At 54.3% G+C, this 19,404-nt stretch overlaps 1 protein-coding gene across 3 annotated transcripts in view; it reads right to left on the bottom strand.

Moving 5' to 3' along the window:
* Positions 1 to 4,198: 4,198 nt before the first annotated feature.
* KLF8 (Kruppel like factor 8) overlaps positions 4,199 to 19,404 on the bottom strand; it is an 89,600-nt gene continuing 74,394 nt past the window's right edge. For all 3 annotated transcript variants that reach the window (XM_034781102.1, XM_034781103.1, XM_034781101.1), the window contains 4 exons: positions 13,981 to 14,533; positions 10,846 to 10,948; positions 10,175 to 10,317; positions 4,199 to 6,165 (listed from right to left, as the gene is read on the bottom strand). In XM_034781102.1, the coding sequence (XP_034636993.1) occupies positions 5,984 to 6,165; positions 10,175 to 10,317; positions 10,846 to 10,948; positions 13,981 to 14,533 (981 nt within the window). In that variant the 3' untranslated portion in view covers positions 4,199 to 5,983. The remainder of the gene's footprint in view (positions 6,166 to 10,174; positions 10,318 to 10,845; positions 10,949 to 13,980; positions 14,534 to 19,404) is intronic.

Genomic DNA, 19,404 nt, shown 5'->3' with positions numbered 1-19,404 from the left:
TCGGTTTGATCCAAAAATAAGAGCAAAACCCGAGAATTTGGGGAGCTGATTTACATACCCCCCCCTCCCCAGATGCCAACAACTAGGGCAAAAGGGTCCTTGACAGAGAACAGCGAGAGGCCAGATTTACAATAAGCACCCCCCAGCTGAAGGCAAGCTCAGTGAGGTGCTTCTCTCAGGGCAGATGATGCCAGAAGCAGCTAGTGGGGCAGGTCTGGGGAAGCAGGTCTGAGCTGCTGGGGGTGGGAGTCCCATTGCAGCGTCTCAGCTGTCTGGGAAGCACCAGACCCAGGAAGCCGGCATGATGCACAGCTGGAAAGGCGAGGGTTTTGAATGGCATCGCACGCCACTTGCACTAAGCATCCATCATTGCAGCCTTCACATCGCCTGCAGCCCACACAAGCCCACGGCACGCGCGCACTTCGTTATAAGTTATTTAATATTTTAAAATAAAATAATAATAATACTTTGCACTTCATAGCACCTTTCATCCGAGGATCTCAAAGCACTTTGCAAACATCAAAGGAAGCCTCACAACACCCCTGTGAGGTAGGTTAAGTATTATTATCCCCATTTGACAGATGGGGGAAACTGAGGCACGGAGAAAAAAATGACTTGCCCAAGGTCACACCGCACATCTACGGCACAGCTGGGAATAGAACCTAGGAGTCCTGAACCCTGTGTTTCTGCTCTAACCACTAGAGAGCACTGTCTTACCAAGTGAAAGTTGGAGAAAGACCCAGATCCTCACAGGTGTTTAGGCGCCTAACTCCCATTGATCCTAAATGCCCGGGAGGATCTGGGCCCAAGGAGATCTGCCCCTGTTCAAGCCATTGTCCCATCGCATGCAACTCACATTTGGACCATGACATGTGAAAAGTGTGATCCCCAAAGCTCCAGCCCTCACCCAATTTCCGTGGTGGGACGGGGTAGGATGGGAGTAGTGAGGGCTTTGCTCAGCCTGCACCCACAACCCCATTGTGGCTGGATGTTCCTTCAGCTCAAGTAACCAGCACTGACATTGTTCACAGATGCTGACACTGAATGAGTCATCATTTCAGAGTTAACGGTCCATGGATGGGCGAGGCAGTTCACACCTCTGCGAGCTCTAGTTTCCCGGCCGTGTATCCATTGAGTCAGAGACACAACAGTGGATCAGAAGATGCAGGAGACCTGCTCAACCCCAGCTCACTCAGCCACTGAGCAAGCGCCAGGTTTGCCTCATCCCCCTCCATAGCATTTTCCCTTCTGAGCCGTGTGCAAGCGGAAGCAGAAATTAAGTACCCCCGTTCGGCTTTAAATTGGGAGAAAGTATGATCTGATTGTTCAGGTGTGCCAACAGACGATGCCCTAAACTGCACCCATCTACACTCCTGCATGCCCTGTCTACAAACATAACCAAGTTTCAAAACACTGCTGGGAAGCCTGATTTGGGCCCGTGTGTGTTGGAAACAGGGTGATTTTGGGGGGGCTCCAACTTGAGACAGCACTGAAGCAAACCATATTTCACAACAGTTTAAACACACCCCGTCTACACTGCAGTAAAAGGCCCATGACACGGCTGCAGCTGGCCTGGGTCAGCTGACTCGGACTCATGGAGGTCGGGCTGCAGAGCTATACAATTATGGTGTAGACATTAGGGCTGGAGCCTGGGCTCTGAGACCCCACGAGGGGGGTGGGCTCTGAGACTCGGTGCCGCAGGTTTTTATCACAGTGTAGACATACCCAAAGGGCCAAATCCTTTGCCGGCGTAAAACTGTCAGTGGTCTATTGACTTCCATGGAACTACGACCATTGACACCAGCTGAGGATCTGGGCCCAGACTGCCAAGGTATTTAGGGACCTAATCCCCATTGATTTCAATAAGAGTAAAGCACCTAAAGACTTTGGAGGATCTGGGCACTGGCCCGTAGGGCCCAATTGTCTGAGATTCTGAACACCCACAACTCAACTGAAATCCATGGGAGCGGGGGTGGGCTTGGGGACTACTTTGAAAATCAGAGTTCTGGTTATTTTATTTTTCATAGTGTAGACGAGGCAGTGAAGCCTCCAGCAGTTTGTCCTTGCATTCTCTCCTAGCTACTGAATCCACCAGGCAGCTGGTTAGTAGTTTAAGGAGAGGAGGGTGGAATAGAGCAACTGAGCAAGGCTCAGAACTGACTCAGGCATCAATAACACTATCTTTCAATGTTCGTGTATTAGAGCTGGTCACAATTTTTTTGCATCCCAAAAATTTGTGCATGTGCAAAAATTGTTCTGGAAACTTTTCATGAATGTTTTATTTGAAATGTATTGTTTTTCTACTTTTACTTTTCTCCTTCTTTTCTTCTGTCCCCCTTTTTTTCCTCACCCCCTGCCATTTTCAATAGGAATGGGGAAAAAATGAGTTTGTTGAAAAAAGACAAATTAAGGGGCGGGGGAGAGGAATAGTGAAAATAAATGGGTTCATTTTGAGCCTTGCAAAAAGAAAACAATTTCAAAACTTTTTCACAAAACCAGCTCTATTAATAATATAGTCTTGGCTACTAACACCATCTTGGATCATGTTATCCGAAGACAATTTGAAGCATCCCATTCTTTCCCATATTGTTTGAGTCTGTAGGCAGTCTACAGTTCTCCCTGTCTCAACATTGCCAACCCAAGAGGTCAGTTTCACTTCTGCTTGCAGTCCTTTCACTTCTGGGTTCCCATCCCTGCAATGTTTGGGCTGCAAACACTTCAAGGGAGGGTCTTATTTGTTTAAAGAAATTTTCAAATGTCTACTTCCAAATTTTAAATGTAAATGCTATTTTCTTTAGAATTATATTGTTAAAACTCCCTAGAAATAGGTCTACTGCTCTTAAGTTTTGTAAAAGCCTTTTTTATTTATTTATTTGGAGTGGGGGGGGGGGGGGTGGCTGAAATCTAAATTTTGGAACCCGAAACTGTAGTTGACAACTTCTTCCTTTTATAGAGATCATGCCGAGAACCAGGAAAGGGGGATTTGTTTTTATGTAGGATAGAAACTACAGCCTTTTGCCTCCCACCAACCAAAAGATAAAAAAAACTTTTTTTAAAAGCAAGACACACACCAATAAAATGCATCTACTTTCCATATTATTCCCATGTAGAAAAACGTCAAACAGTTTTGTACAAATATCTCACAGCTCAAGATTTTAAAATTTCATGGTAAAAATCCCAAAGCAAAGCCTGCCCTGCTCAGACAGAAGGGAGCTAATGTTCCGTTTGACGTCTCTTGCCCTCCTCGCTTTCTTGTTGTGCTCTGTTGTGTGTGTGAATGTGTGTGTTTTGCACTGACACTCGGGAAACAGCAGATTGAAGAAATTAAAATCAAAATACACAGCCTGTCAGCTTCCCAGATCTCATCTCAGTATTGCCAACCCTGAGCGTTCAAAAATCATGAGTCAAATCCCCTTCCCCATAAAAATTCATGAGATTGATTTAAAAATCATGAGATTTTTATAAAACAGTTGGGGGGGGCTTTTTTCTCTCTCGGAGCCTTTAGAGGTCACATGTTCAAAGTTTGCTCCACAACCAGGAAGGTCGGAAAAACTTTGCTTTTCAATGAAAGCTGAGATTGTCACCTGAGTCCAGGATCTGCAGCTTTAAGAAAAACACCCAAAACAGCTAGAGTTGGCAACACTGAGGCCACCCAGGTAACAGGAGTGTGGGGGATGGGAAAAGTCCAGGCAGATCTGTGTTCCTGGTAGGCTGAGGATTGAAGTTCAGATGAAATGAATTTACTTCCCCATGGAGCTGCCAGCTGCAAAGTGACCCAAATGGAATTTCAAATACCAGCCCATCTGGAACCACATCCTGCAGTTTCGAGCTCTGGAAAGGGCAGCAGGCCCTGTGGGATTTGCCCTCATGCAGGAGGACTTGTTCACGCCCTTGGAGGAAGGGGCAATGCCTAGGGAGATCATTTCATAGGGGGGCTGGCCTGCATCAGAGGCAGGGCTTGGGATCTCGCTGCACAACCCACAGGCATAGATAGCGGCCACATGCCTCTTCCTCCCCTGCTATGGACTGGCTCCAGGTTCCACAGAGGTGTGAAGGAGCTGCAGTGGGTGGCGAGTTGATCAAAACACAGGCACTCACTTTTGTTTTTGCGGATGGGTGCTCCTCTCCGCCCCCTTCCTCCCATGCGAGTAGCAGGCAGGGCTTCGGGGGGGGGTAGAGGGGGGGGGAAGAGGCCAAGCGAGGGCGGGGCCTCAGGGCGGAGCAGGGGTGGAGCACAGGCGGGGGCCACAGTCCAGGTGCCAGGGCCCACAAAAGATTCCTCAGGACCTGCAGCTGCTGGGCACCCCCTATTTTTTTCAGTGAGTGCTTGAGCCCAGGGGCACCCACAGAATTGGCACCTATGGATCAAGAGCCTTCTTAAATGAAAGGGATGCGAGGAAGAAAGAGAATCTGCCCAGTGAAATGCAGTTGGGGGGGCCTACATGAACTCAGTGCTGAGCTGGATTGGGAAGCAAAGGGGAAATAATGTGATAAGCAGAGCCAGTACCAAACATTTAACGGGACTCCCCAGTCTCTCCCCTTCAGCATATACATCGTGTCAATACCAGGATTGCTGGCAGATTCTTGGCTTTAGCTGGAACACCACATCCCTAGCCCAGGCTGGTGGCAGAATGAGGATCCAGTTTGCCTCATCTTGATGATCTTCTCCTTCCCGGCTCCCTCCCCTCACCAATTCCAGCCACTGCACTCGCCCCCTCTCCCGAGGGCAGCACAGATGCTGTCTGGCAGGTGCACTCCATCCCTGCATTTGCCAAACTCAAATCCATCAGAAAGAAAGATGGAGACACAAAAAGGAGCATCTGGAAAAACATCAGGTTCTTAGCTCCGCCCCTGCAGAAGGGAAGGGAAAAAGCAATTCTTAAAAAACTGTGCACGGACGTATTTCCAGCCCTGTGGCCACCCCGTCAGCCCCCCAAGATCAAGTCCAAAACGATCCAGTACAGAGCCCCGAGTCCACCCAGAGCGCAGCGCCGGCTCAGCCTCTGCAGGCCAGATGAGCAATAGAAAAATGCAATAGTCCGTGTCCAGGCTGCTAGGTTTAAGTTAGAAATGCATCTACTGTCCTATTCCTTGGCCCTGCAGCATGGGCAGAATTCAGGGTCCCCAACCCACCCACCCCTAAAATCAGATAAAATCATCACAGTTCCATGTTCCGCAAAGTTTTCCCTTTTCTTTGTTCCTCGGGCCCTCCCTCCTCAGGTAACACCACAAACCCCTTGTCCTCACATAATGAGGCCTCTTCGTTAACGGCCAGTTACCCACGTGTTCATAAAAGAGAGAGATCAAGCCAAGGCCAGGCGGGCTCTCCAATGCCAGCAGTGCCTCGGGAGCTCAGGGAGTCCAATGGACCAGCTAGGACAAGCCACGTATGACGTGTCGTGGAACAGGAGAGGCGGCAGTGCCAGCTTCACCAGAACAGAGTCCTATTGCATCAGCCCGTTGGTAGGAGACAGCCAGCCCCTAGCCATGAGCCAAACCCCCAATCCAACCCCCAGCAGCAGCCTTCTGCCAGCAGCGATGCCGTCCGGCCAGTCTGATTCGCTCGCCAAGGCCAGGGTCGCGCTGGGACAAGCTGGGGCTGTGCACACACGTGCCGGACATCCTCTGTGTTTCCTGACCCAGGAGGGGGAGGCAATGTGCAAAAAAAATCGAAGCCAGATGAGGAGCTGGGTGTCATTTCAAGGAATCCTGGAGCTTTCCAGCCACTTAAGGAAGGGGAGGTGAACAGAAGAGAGGGAGCAGGGCATCTCTCCAGAGCCTCTTTCTAGCCCTCGTGTGCATGGTAGAAGGTCTGCTTTCTCAGGTGTGGGCAGCCACAGGTGCCAAGCTGGCATCCAGCCTGCTGCCAGGCTGAATCAAGCTGGGGACGGTGCCTCCCGTCTCGCAGTCTCTTTACCGTGGCCGGTGAGGCAGGGGTGGGCGGCCAGGGGCGGTGGAGGAGCTGGAGGCCCTCCTCCCCCCCTCACATCATGATGTGCCGCCGGCGGTGCAGGGCCAGGTGGTCCGAGCGTGAGAAGCTGCGGTCACAGTCCGAGCAGCGGAAGGGCTTGATGCCCGTGTGCTTGCGGAAATGCCGGGTGAGCTCGTCGGAACGGGCAAACTTCCAGGTGCAGCCTTCCCAGGTGCATTTGTACGGCTTCTCTCCTGCACAGGGAGCAGAGGGGACAGCTCAGTGCTTGGGCACACATCAAACTTCTACCTATTATGGCAGCACCCACCGGCCTCAGTCCAAATCAGGCAGTATCTATTAGGTGCATTATGGTATCACCTATGGCCCTCAGCAGAGATGAGGCATTATTACTTACTAGGGGCATCACAGCAGCACATACAAGCCTTAACCAAGATCAGATATTAAAGCCTGTAGGCTCTTAATTAGTAATAATGCCTGATCTCAGTTATTTATTAGGTGCATTACAGTAGCACCCACAGGCATTTACCCAGATCAGGGCCTCATCCTTGCTACCCAGTCACATGGTAAGGACACAGGCCCTGCCTCTTTTTCTCCCGAGAAGCACCAGGAACGTCTGCTCTCCCCTGGCTCTGTTTGAAGACCTCAGGGAGGTACAAGCAATCGGAGTACGCTGTGGCTTGGTGGAAGGGAGGAGGCTTTTTCACCTTTAATAGAAACTTCCCTTCTCCAAAATGTTATTTAGTCATTGACATTAAGCAGGTGTAATAACAACATAAAAAACAATCCACAATAAAAACTGCTATAACCATCTTGGAATGCCTCTGGGCTGGCACTTCCGTCACCTCATGCTGTAGGTTTGCCAGCTGGAGTCTAAACCTGAAGAGGTATCTGAGAGGCTCTGTCAAGACCTAGGCAATCCTCGGCTTGAAGGAGCCATGTACCCCTGCAGAGAGTTGTTATTATTGCTGGCGTAAGAGAGAGGGGGATGAGCTTCCATGAGACAAGGGGCTGGAGGAGTTGCTAGGATACCGGAGGGGCTGCTAGGATACTGGCCTGGGTTGCTAGGATACCTGTGTGGGTGGGTAAGAGGATGGGTTGCTAGGATACTGTTATGAGTGTTGTTAGATTATCAGGGCAGAGGTGGGAGTAATAGGACATCGGAGTTAAATGCCCCTCAGCTGCAGGGGTTATGCACATACCACGCAAGCATTTCAGACCATCTGAGTGCTGTTCACAGCCCCTCTCCCATGGTATGAAACAGGGGTGGGCTGGAGAGCAGGGCGACGTCCTTTTGTATAGAAATGGTTATTTTCGATTATTTAGGAGGTTTAGAACTGTATTTGTTTTCTCTCTCCAGCTGGGCTCCTGATACTGAGACAAAGCAGCTTTCAGGCAGGGGGATATGAAAAAGAAACAGTGCTAAGGAACACTTTCAGAATTCCCCACAAAGTTCAAAATACACTGTTTGCTAAAACACATGGCATGATCAATAGATGTAATCGTACCCAAGGGGCTATGGCTGTGTGGACAGAGACCTAGAACTGGACTCAGTTCACTGGGAAGATAATGCATGGAGCAGAGCAACTGGGGTGGCAGGTTTTGCTCGTTAGGGCCAGAGAAATCCAGGACAGAAGACCTGTTGATTAGCCATCCCTTGGCCAGTGCAGGAAGGTTCTCTACTCCACGCCCCCCATGGTGCTGTCTATTCAGGTTAGACTCCGTCCCTTCCCTCTATCCCACAGCTCTCCCTGTTGGTTTCAGGAGATACACTCGCATTCTGCCTGCCTTCGCTGAAGGGGGTTCAGTTGAAGAGCGACTAGTTCTGGATGCTTACAGAGAGTATCATTAGAAGTTGGAGAGGAAGGCTGGCACTAGCCTGGGCTGTGGCCCAGCCAGCTTCAATTCCCTGCTCTGCCATTGATTTCCTGTGTGACCGTGGGCAAGGTACTTAGCCACTCTGTGCCTCAATTTCCCCCTCTGTACAATGGGGATAACAGCACTGCCCTACAGCGCTCGGGTGCTGTAAAGACAGTGATCTGGTCAGATGCTGCAGTGATGTGGACCAGAGAAATACCTAAGACAGAAAGGATCAAGCAGTACAATCCCTGCCTCAGTCTGACTGGGAGCAGGCAGGCTTTCTAAGTCTTGGCACAAACGGCCTTGTCAGCTTCAGCTGGATTTGCGTGGAGTAATGGTGCCATCTCGTGGTCAGATGGATTATTATAATGCGGTGTTCCTGATGGCTCTCTAAAGGAATGGATCTTTCATCCGTGTGCCCCAGGGATTACAGGATAGTGGTCCCAATCCTGCCTTCAGTTACACCCATAAAACCCCATTCAGAGTTTGGGGGACCCCTTGAGCCTACTGAACAACTAATTTGAGGGGGGGATCCATCCCCCCTTGAGAGTATGCAGGCTTTCCTGTATGCAGGGATCAGCTGCTGGACTGTGGGGGGCGCTGCCCTGAGATCAGGGCAAGGTCAGGAAATGGATGGATGGCTGAACAGCCCCCTGATTTCTGCAGTCCAGGGAGAAGTGTCCCGAGCTGAGCCTGTCAAGTGGAGGGGATGGAGAGGGTGTGACTCCTCTCGCTGCACTGTACGTAGCCCTATATATTACAGCCTCGCTGGGCAGGACCAGATGCAGCAGCCGGGAGAGACAGCACTGCATTCTCAGAGAGAGAGAGAGAGAGAGTGTGTGTGTGTCCATCTCCCTCCCCCATGAAACAGAGCAGGGATCAGCCTAGGGGGATCATGATCAGCAAAAATAAATCCCCTTCTGAGTCCCAACGGGCTAATGGCCGTGAGCCTCAAAGACATTGATTCCGATAGGACTTAGGTGCCTAAATGCCTTAGAAGATCCAGGACAATATCCCTTCAGTATGACATGCCATATGTCCCAGTTAGCCTGCTCCAGCAGCTCATCTGGAAGCCCACGGCACCCAGTCACAAAGCTCCTCTAGCCCCCAGGGCATATGAATCTTCTCACCCTCACCTCTCAGCTTTCAAGGCCACGCATTCAAATCGAATGACGACCCAGCACCTGGAAGCTGTGTCCAGAAGGGAGACGTCTGCCCCCTGGTGGTCATCTGAGAACTACACACCCATGCAAGCAGAGCAAGGACAGAACCATGCGCAGTGTGTCAGGGCCTGCGCAGATTGTGGGTGGGTTTTTGTGAGCCCGGAGCAGCATGGCTCCTTTCACAATTAACCCTGAGGGCTGGCAGCTGGAATTGCCTTCTAATTAAAAAGCTCCCCACCAGTGCAGTTGAAGGAGAAGGTTGCACATGGCTCACAGCTTCCCAAACTGAGAACCCTGGAAGTGGGCTGTAGTCCACGAAAGCTTATGCTCTAATAAATTTGTTAGTCTCTAAGGTGCCACAAGTACTCCTGTTTTTCTTTTTACTGGGCATTCGGGCTCTCTCGGCTACAGGACATGGCCCTGCGCCCACCGAGCCGGGCACACAGAGAGGCACGAAGCCAAGGTGGAGAGGAGCTCAGGGTCTTGGAGATGCAGGGCATGATCACAGAGGAGTCCCAGAAACGCTGAACTAGGGCATATCTGGTTTCGTAGGAGGACTTGGTGGGGGTCTCAGCCGTGCTGTCTCTGAGGCTGGAGAGCTCACAAAACGAGCAGGGCTGCTGGCCTTTTAAGAGAAGTCCTTTCTCCAAACAGTTCACTAGCCATTGGAGTTAAGCCAAGGTGAACAAAAATAAGCCAAACTGAGTTGTGAGTTCTGTGTTACCCCACAGCACTGCCCACCCTCTGCCTCCTCTGGGGATCCCAGCCCAAGTGCACTGTGTAGGAAGGGACACGTCAGCTCCCAGTGTGGCTATCTTGTGCTGGTACCCAACTACCCCTGCCCTGGTGGGGCAGGGAATCTCAATCCATCAGACACTGCCACTCATGGATTGTACTGGAGCCAATTCAGCGCTGGCGCAAGGTCAGCCCTGCAGCAGCCCCTCCACTGAGCAGAGTCAGCAAGGGCCCTGGCAGGGCAAGGTTCTGCCCTGCTGACCTTATCCTATCTCTAGCAGTAAGGGGACCTCAGCGTCCACAGCCCAGCCATGCCTTGGTCTCTGCCATGGTGAGCAGAAAGGCCGTGGGGGGCGATGGGCCTGTGTGGGACTCGTCGTCCTCCCCCACAGCACCGAGGTCCCCCGGTTGGGCGGTGGGACGGTTCTGGGGTGTAGCCACCCTGGGCTGGCAGCAGTGTGCCACAGGCTGCCCCACCCAGCCCTACCTGTATGTATCCTCCTGTGTGCTTTGAGGTGGGAGCTTTTCGTGTACACCTTGTTGCAGCCCTCGAAGTCACACTGGTGAATCCGCCTCTTCTTCAAGTCGGGGGACTCAGCCCGCTGCATCCGGGCCACAGGCGACCGCGACCTGGGCAGGGGGAGACAGCAGTGTCACCCAGCGCTGGGTTCCTGTGGGCCCCACCCTCTCCCTCTGGGCTGGCACAGCCCCTTGCAGCAGAGTAGGCCTGACTCGTGGCAACCAGGGAACCATCCCCCCACCCCAGGGCTGGCCTTACCCATTGTGGGGGTGGAATCTGGCTATGGTAGGTATCACCATGCCAGTGCCCTGGGCAGTCATTTATGAAGCAGCTTTGTGCAGCCTCATCAACGTGGGGGAGGGAAAGCTGATACTCCCTCCCTCCCCTGCTGGGAGGTTCCCATCGTCATTACAGGCGGATGGGACGTTGGAATGCTGAGACCCGAGGGCAGTGATGCTGCCAGGGCACCCCCATCATTGCTGCTGCAGGGTCCTGGCAGAGGAGGGACAGGCCCAATAGGCAAGCTCTGCTTCCTCCGCCCCCCAGCCCCGTGCTACGCAGACGCCAACCCCAGCGCTAGCACCAAGAAGTGGGCCCACCCTAGCCATAGTCCAGGACAGTGTGTGGCTGCCACTCACTCTCTCTGCAGGTCCTGGAAGGGGGCTGAGCTGCTCTCTGTGACGCTGTCCTCGCTGTCACTGTTCATCTCCAGGGGGTACATGGAGCTGGGGTCAATTTTCACTGGGGAGGAAAGAGACCCACTGAAACCAGAGACAGACCCAGAGCCATGTCCCCTTGCTCTGTCCCCAGCTCCGCCCAGGGACCAAAGCCACTGCACCATGGGATAACGCTCCCCTCCCTGACCCAGAACCCACAGGGTCCTTCCCCTGGGCTGCAGGGATTGGTTGCCTCACCCCTTCCCAGAGCTGTCAGTGACATTGGCCCCCCCAGCACCAGAGCCCTGAGCCCCCTCTGAACCCACGTCTCCTGCCCCTTGCCCAGTCACAGGGTTATGAGCCAGCAGCACAAGAGAGCTGCCTGGCATGGCAGGGGGATGGCACTGGATGGGGTGTGGGGGACTGGTCAGACAGGGCAATTGGGGCGGTGGGGAAGGTTCCCAGCCTGAGCCCACAGCACTACATGCAGCCCCAGAGCCCAGCTCACCCCAGTTCCGGGGAAAAACCTGCTGATCTGTCCAGTGGGAGGCAGCACCCCAAGCTAGCAGTGGGTTGGCAGCATCTCAGCCCCCACCAGACACTCGTAGTGGGCTGAGACAGGCCTACCCTTGCTCTGAGGGGACAGCGGGGCCTTCAACATGTCCAGCACAGGAGGCGGTCACAGAGCTGGACAGGGTCCGGCTTGCATCCCAGAGCAGGATACCTGGCACAGCTGATGGGGTTGGAGGAGGGGGTTGGCAGCCTGGGCAGGGATGGGGCACAACAGTTCTCTCCCGCCCCATCCCTGAGATCCAGATCCAAACCCCACGACCCAGGTCCAGCCTCACCACCTTATCCCCTCCCCACTCCCTGGGCAAGGCACTGGAGCATAGGTGCAGCCATCATAAAGACTCCCCCTCCCCCTGCTCCTGGTTCATTTCAGCTACTCCCGCCCCCCCACTTCCACACGTGTCCCTGGCCAGAGGGGAACCAGCCAGGGCCTCCAACAGGAAGCGCCTGGGAGTTCTTTGCTTGCCGGATGGGAGGCAGGAAGTGCTGGGAGTGGGGGGAGCCAGTCTAACTGGAACCAGAGCAGCCTTGGAGCCAGCCGCAGGGGGGGGGGGGAGGGGGCCTGGGAGGAGAGGTCAAGACCCCACCCTGCGGCGAGGGAGAAGACAGCCTGCCAAACTGCCCCCCTTCCCCCACTCCCCAGGATGGAGGGCAGACAGACAGCCTCCTCCCATGACTGACTCACGGCAACTCGACCGCAGAGCCAGGCGGCTCCCCGGCACCGGGGGGGCCTGCCCCCACACAGTCCCCCAGGCAGAAATCCCAGCTCTGCCATGCAGCTCCAAGCAGTGTAGGAAAGAGACAGGCGCTGAGCCCAAGGTGATGGGCGCAGCATGAGAACTGGAACAGATGCGGGGGAGTGGGGCCTGCCAGGCAGTTGTGAGGGGTGGCTGATCCCCTTCCCCCAGCTGGGAACCACCCAACACCTACCAGTTCTGATCAGCTAGCTGGGAATCAAACCCACCCCCAACACACACAGAGCTGGGACTCATCCCAATCCCACCCCCTCCCCAGCCTCTGACAGGAATCACACCCATCCCCCGAACAGAGAGCTAGGATCCCGCCCAACCCACAGAGTGTGTGTGTGGGGGGAAAACAGGGAAACTCCCTTCCTCCAATAGGAAACATGTTCACTCCCAACTGGCAAAACTCCCCTCCCTCCCCGAAACAGGAACACCACCCTGCCCCTAACATACTTAGCCAGGAAATAGCCCATTCAGCACCTCCCCTCCATCCTCCGCAGGTGGTCCTGAATTCTGGGTATCCAGTTTCACAGGGCCCTGTTGGACACGCTAAGGGGCCCCAAGCCAGGTTCCCAAGCACTGAGGCAACCAGAGTCAAGGACCACCTTTGAAAGTGTGGCTGCAAACCCACCCCTTTCCTGCAACTGGGGAGCACCCCTTGTCCCTCCCGACCAGTCCCAGGCACACTGAAGTGCTCCTGCCAGGAGCTGAGTGCCACCCCATATCCCCAGAGAGCAGCTCCAGGGCAGCCAGGGCTCTCAAAGAACAGGGAAGAAGTCAACTGAGCAAGGCTTTTAGGGAGAACCTCCCGCACACACACTCCCCCACCACCACCATCAGCTGGCAGGGCAGGGGGGAAATCTGAGATGGGACTCACACAGACACCCAGGGCTCTGGCCAGAGAGGGGCCAGCGGAGCAGATCCCAACTACGCTAGTGCAGCCAGGACACCCAACAGCCTCTCTGCTTGCCGGGCCGGGCTGCGCCTTCCCAAGCACACGCTGCATTTCCTGGGAAGTGACTGAGCACCCGGCACGGCTGACACAAACAAGCCTGGCTGGAACATGGAGTTAGACACCCAGCCCTGCTCCCAGGGAGTGGCTCCCTCTTGCCTGGTTTGAACTCAGAGCCCGTGGAGAAGGAACAGCCCACCTGCCACTACCACAACTGGTCACTTGGGGTCAGGGGAGCATCATGCAGCGTCATGCACCTATAGGCGAAGCAAGGAGGCAAGGTGTTTGCCAGCTGGGCACCACATGATGCCTGCCCATTGCAGCAATGCCGGCATGCCAGGTTTCCTCCCACACCCAGACAGATGGGCTTCATCACGCTCTGGGAGCGGAGCCAACAGGACCTTATGAAGCCCTGGCTTGGCTGCTGCCTTATGACGCTAGCCCTTGTGAAAGGTACCAGATGGACAGCTCTGCCATGGAACTGGGTCAGCGGCAGGGCAATCTTCCCACATGGTACCTTCAGCCAACGTGCGTCAGCCCTGCCCAAGAAGGATCCCACCTCCAGGGGTCCAGTCTCCAAGGTCCAATCAGTCCGTAGCTGGGCCAGTTCTGGGATCCCTCCACAGCTCTGACAATACCCCTCAAATCCCAAACTGCTGCTTCACCCTGGGCTCCCCAAGCCTGACCCACAAACCCCCTCTCCCATCTCTCAGTGGTTCCTGCTCTGGGCTCCCCTACTCACCGACCTCTGCTGACGCTCCTCAAATCCTGACCCACAGCCCCGCACACACAGCTCTGCCAACACTCCTCAATCCCAACCCACAGCCCCGGGAAGGGGAAGTGAGCCCTTACCGGATCCGGCGTTCTTGCCATCGCCGCCGATGAGGGGCACGGTGATGGCAGCGGTGACCCCGTCTGTGGGCATTGTGGTGTAGACCACGGGTAGGGACTGCACCACCACTGGGATGGTCTGCAAGTTGCCCATCTTGCTGGGCAGGTTGACCGAGGGGATTGTGTGGATGACGTGCAGGATCTGCTGGCCCCCGCTGCCCTGCGTGGAGGCCAGGATGGAGCCAGGAGACAGCACAGCGGGGATGGCGGAAGAAGAGCCCAGCCCCGTGGGTGACATGGAGACCACGGGGGCCTGGATGGGCGGTGCCACCAGCATGGGCGAGGACCTGATGGAGGAGGGCAGCAGGGTGGAGGACTGCAGCGACACCTTGGGCTTGTTGAGTGACAGGTCCACTGGCTCGGCCTGGGGCTGGTTGCAGTCGCTGGCCAGCAGCTCTTCGGGGGGCTCTGTCTTGATGTCGGTTAGCAGCACCGGGGGATCTATGGAGCTGTCCTCCAGCAGCGATGAGGAGCTCATCTTGGGCAGCACCTTACTCTGGACTGAGCCTGCAACCTGGGAGAGACAAGAGATCAACAATGAGGGCACTGGGGCGTGGACTGAGAGAGGCCAGCACATGGCACTTCCCAAGCCCTCCACTGGGAGGCACTGCAGCAACTGGGAAGGGGGAAACTGCTCCACATCCTGGGAGGGAGGGAAATCCCACTGTCCCCCATTTTACTCATGGGGAAATTGAGGCACAGAAAGGGGGAAGCGACTTTCCCAAGGTCACCCAGCAGATCTAGGAACCGAACCCAAGTCTCCAGATTCCCAAGCTGGTTCCCCATCCACTTGGCCCCACTGCCCAGCATGACATAAGCTCCACCCAGCAGGGCCAAGGGGCTCTCGGGAAATGCATCCCAGAATTATAGCTAGTCATAGACAGACACACAGGGCGCTGGCTCTGCGCGTGGGGGGGGGGGAGGGAGGAAAGGTAGGAAAGGTGAGGTAGCTGGAGCCAACCACTTCTTCCAGGTAATTTCGCTGGCAGATTGCTAGCGTCTCCCCCTGGTGCTGACTCACTGCACAGGGACAGGAGGGAGCTGGACTGCAGCCATCAGACACACAGCAGAGCTCAGCCTCCCAACACCCATCTGTCCAGGTACTGCCTTGGCCCTCCTCTCTGCAGCATCGGAACACCTGGGGAGGCAGAGGCCATCACCCCCGTCTTAGAGATAGGGAAACTGAGGCAAAAAGGACCAGTGAAGGTTCCCTGTTGGTCACAATGAATCACTGGCAAAGCTGGGAGGGAGCGCCGGAGTCCTGGCTCCCAGTGCTGTGCTCAGACCACACTGTGGGCATGGGCATCTCACTGCCAGCGCCACGCTGGTTTAGAAGGGGGAGCAGATGCCGGAGACATTCACCCTGCCGTGTTATGACGCAGCCCCAGACATGCCTTGGCATGGGCGGAAGAACCTTTGCATTAACCCTTGTGCTTCCGGAAGGCTTGCATTACCCCCATGCCCACCAACATACTTGACCTCCCTCAGGAACGCGGCATGGGAAACAGCAGCCTTCAAGGGGTAAACTTGAGAAATTCCTATTCTGGCTTTTTCTGCATTTCGTTTTTAAAAGGAAAGAACCCCCGTCCCGCCAGTTCCAATGGAATGATCCTTCCAATGCACCCAGCCGGTCTGGCGTCCTCTCAGCCAGGGGATGGGACGCAACTGCAAGAGTCATTCGCTGCGTGTGTGCCTGTGTTCATGCAGGGAAGGGATCCCAGATTGAGGGGGAGGGGGGACAAGGAGTGAATCTGGGTCATGGGATGAGCCATTTGGAACTTGAGCATTGGGACCAGGAGCCAGCCGGGTGGAGCAGCCACACAGAGCTGGCGGAGGGCCAATAGACTTTAGGCTCCCAATGTGAGTCAATGATTCTCTCTTGCACTCACTGCTTCAAAGCACTTGCTAAAACACTCGACAAACACTCCAGGGATGCTGCTCCAGGTGCCACTTTACCGAGCTTCCTGGTGTGGGGAGAAAAGGCAGGAGAGGAGGGGAGAGGGATGACTTCAATCTGCAGCCAGACCCTCCCTCCCCTGCCACTGTAGAACAGATGAGGGGGTGGGGAGAGGAAGCACAGCGCCAGGCAGCTCCGAAGCCCTGGCCTTTGAGATCAACATGCTGGACACGCTGACCAAAGGCAATCAGAAAACGAGACTCCCCGCCCACCCGCCGATGCAGCCTGGTTCCCCGGCTAGGCCTGCTGCAGGGTGTGGGGGTGGCTCCACAACTCTCTCCAGTAGGGAGACTGACACATGCTGCAACATGCAATCAGCTCATTTTATACAACGCCTCTGTCACAATCCAGGCCAACTGCACCTGTAGCCAGGGCCCCCACCTGTTAAGCTCCTTAGCCATCCCCACTCTTGGGTGCAGACCCGCATCTCGCTCCCTCCTGGCCAGGGTTTTCCAGGCTGCACAGCTCCCTGCCTGCACTGGGATATTCTGAGCAAGCCAGACTGCCTGAACAAGCCAGCATCTGCTCTTTGCTGGCAATTCCAGCTCTTCGGAGAACAAGCAATCACAAGCTACCATGCAGCTCTAAGCAAGCACATTTATTCTTAAGGTGAAAGTGTCACAGAGACCACGTTTTAAAAACAGTAAAGAACCTATACACATGCTTACCAGAGCTCACCCCCAACTCCAAGAAGGGCTCTGGTAGGGATTAGCCCTTCAAACCCCAACACAAGGTTTTTCCTGTGGTTACAAGTGTACAACAGTCTCAATCAGAACCAGAACAGTTCAGTCTGTCCTTTGATCTTAGCCTCATGTAACAGGTGATCAGCAGACAGAGGTCCACCCATTGCAAAAGACTGGGGTTGTGCATAACCGGGAGTAGGAAATTTGTATTCATCTCCCCCTAGAAATTTCCCAGCAAAACCACTTAATTCATGTCTGCCACATTGTTCGGTATAGTCCTTGGATTATCCAGGCCCATAATACTACTTAACCTTTGCAACTCCTAGAAGAGACTCAAACGGTACTTGAACTTAATCCAATAAGGTTTTTCTAAGGATACTACAGGAAACTGCCATGTGTGTCACAGCCTCTCATCCCAAAGGGCCCCACTATACACAGGCAGAAAATGCAGCCACTTCTGGGGTTCAGAGTAGCAGCCAATGAAAATGCAGCACAAAGAGATGGGAAGAGAGAACAGAAGTGTGTTACCAAGGCTATAGGGGCAACCACAGAGGGCCAGGGAATTCTGAATATCATGCAGAGCGGAAAGGACCCAGGTGACGAAGGTCTCATCTGAAAAAATTCCACCCAACCCAGCAAAACGTGGTGGAACGCCACTGATGCACCTGGGAAGTTTCGTTTGGCTGACTTGACTCTGCCAGGATCTGAACCAACCACAGAAGGGAAACAAAGTAGTTCACACTTGATGCTTCAATCAGTAAGTCATCCCTTCAGTACTGAGTTAGCCACTGGAGTGACTGACACGGACGAGCTACATTCGGGATGGGTGCTGCACTGCACACCTCTACATAGCGGCATCTTATGCCGTAAGCATCCAGAAGAGGCTGCCTAGCCTAGTGCTTAGCTATTTGATGAGTAGGACAAGAAAAGGGTGATTTTTCAATTTCCCCACAAACTGCTCTCTGGAACGCTCTAGGTGTGATTGCTGAGCGCTACTGGACACCTTCCACTCCCAGTGACCTTCAGCCATCAGCCTGTGGGTTATGTAACACTGCGGGAGTAAGGCTAGCACGAGTGTGGATTTTGTTTAAAGGGCAGCTAGCGTCAGAGAGTCATTCGCTCCTTGAGTCAGATCTACTTCTGACACAAACAAGTTGCTATTCCTGTTCGCTCGGCAAAGCCAAGACAGCGGCCTGCATTCTAGTCAACCTCGTGTATCATCAACACCATTGCAGCCGATTGCAGCTCCCGGCTCGCCGTACAGCAGAGAAGATGAGTGGATTTTCTGATCCCAGGCCTGGTGGTTAGAAATGTCTTCTCCTGACATGCCAAGCTGATGGAGAACCCCTTGGGAGGCCAGGGAGCAACAGAGAGACCGGGGGAGCAGAGACAATGATTAACAACATGTCGCTTCTGACTGGAGCATTTGTTGACACCAACTTGGGACCAATGTGCAACGCCAATATGCCAAGTGTGGGCTAAGGATCGCACCTGGTCATCACAGTGCTAGCTGCCCGTGGGTGAGGGTAGCCTGGGAACTGGACTCCAGATACCCTCTTCACTGGGGGGATGAAGGATCTTGTGCTATGGGGCTCTCCTAAGCCCCACTGGAACGGTACCCAGGTCGGTCTGCTTCTGCCCAAGATAGAAAAGAGGGTGCCAAATCGTAGGCACCTAGAGCTACTGGTCTCTCAAGGGCTGAGCACTCTCAACTCCCACTGACTTGAATGGCAGCAAGAAACACTCAGCACCTCCCAAGATCAAGCCACAGAGCCCTAAGGCTCCAGGGCAGCCTGTAAAGAAGGCAGGAACATACTGAGAGCGTCCAAGAATGAGCTGTAACACCATGGACAAGGGCTCCCAGACCCAGCCACCCCATCCACGGAGTCACACTGCTCCCAGTTCAAGCCAGCAGGGGAGAGGGAGGTGGTGTTATTTTCTGGTTGGTGCAGATGGGCTTGGAGTCAGGACTCCTGGGTTCTATCCCTGCCTCAGTGAGTCATTGTGTGACTCACTCTGTGCCTCAGTTTCCCCACCTGTAAAATGGGTCAGGTGATACTCAGCTGCCTGTCAGGAGGTGGCATGAGGTTTAATTAACATTTGGGAAATGCTTTGAGGCCCTCAGCTGGAAATGCAGGTATGTCTGTTTCCACAGAGCAATCTAATCCCATGATTCCCTATGCGGTGACACGGAAATACCAGGCACTTCCATTGGAGGACAGCACTCTTCATAAACACTCATTGACCCGCCCCTCTCCACACCCCTGGCATACACTGACACGCCCCATCTGCCTTTTACACACATGGTAACCAAGGCACAGAGAGGTGACTGACAAGCCAAGGTCACACGGCGACTCCAGGGCAGATCTGGGAATACAGCCCAGGCTTCCCACTCCCAGCCTGGGCCCTAACCACAGCCCCGCCCCGCCCAAAACAGCAGACATCCCTGAAGCACAGTCCTCAGGACACTTCTCCCTTGATTTCTGATGTGTCGTCTGGTCCTGTTCAGCGGGAGTGGGTCGGCGGGTGGGAGGGGGGGTGAGGGAGGAAGCTTGGCAGAGGGATTACGCTCAGTAAAACCTCTGTATGGACGGATGAACTCCCTCCCCAAAGCATGGACAGATTCGGGACAGCAGCAGTAACGTGGGGCACAGATCAAGGCTCCTCCATCCTGCTTGCTGGCTTTTCCAGCAGTAGCAACTCACTCCCAGCCCTTTGGCAGAGGCTGAACTGCAAAGGAAGAAC

Source organism: Trachemys scripta, chromosome 9, assembly GCF_013100865.1.
Source record: "Trachemys scripta elegans isolate TJP31775 chromosome 9, CAS_Tse_1.0, whole genome shotgun sequence".
Taxonomy (NCBI): domain Eukaryota; kingdom Metazoa; phylum Chordata; order Testudines; family Emydidae; genus Trachemys; species Trachemys scripta.
This window is presented reverse-complemented; position numbering and strand designations above follow the sequence as displayed.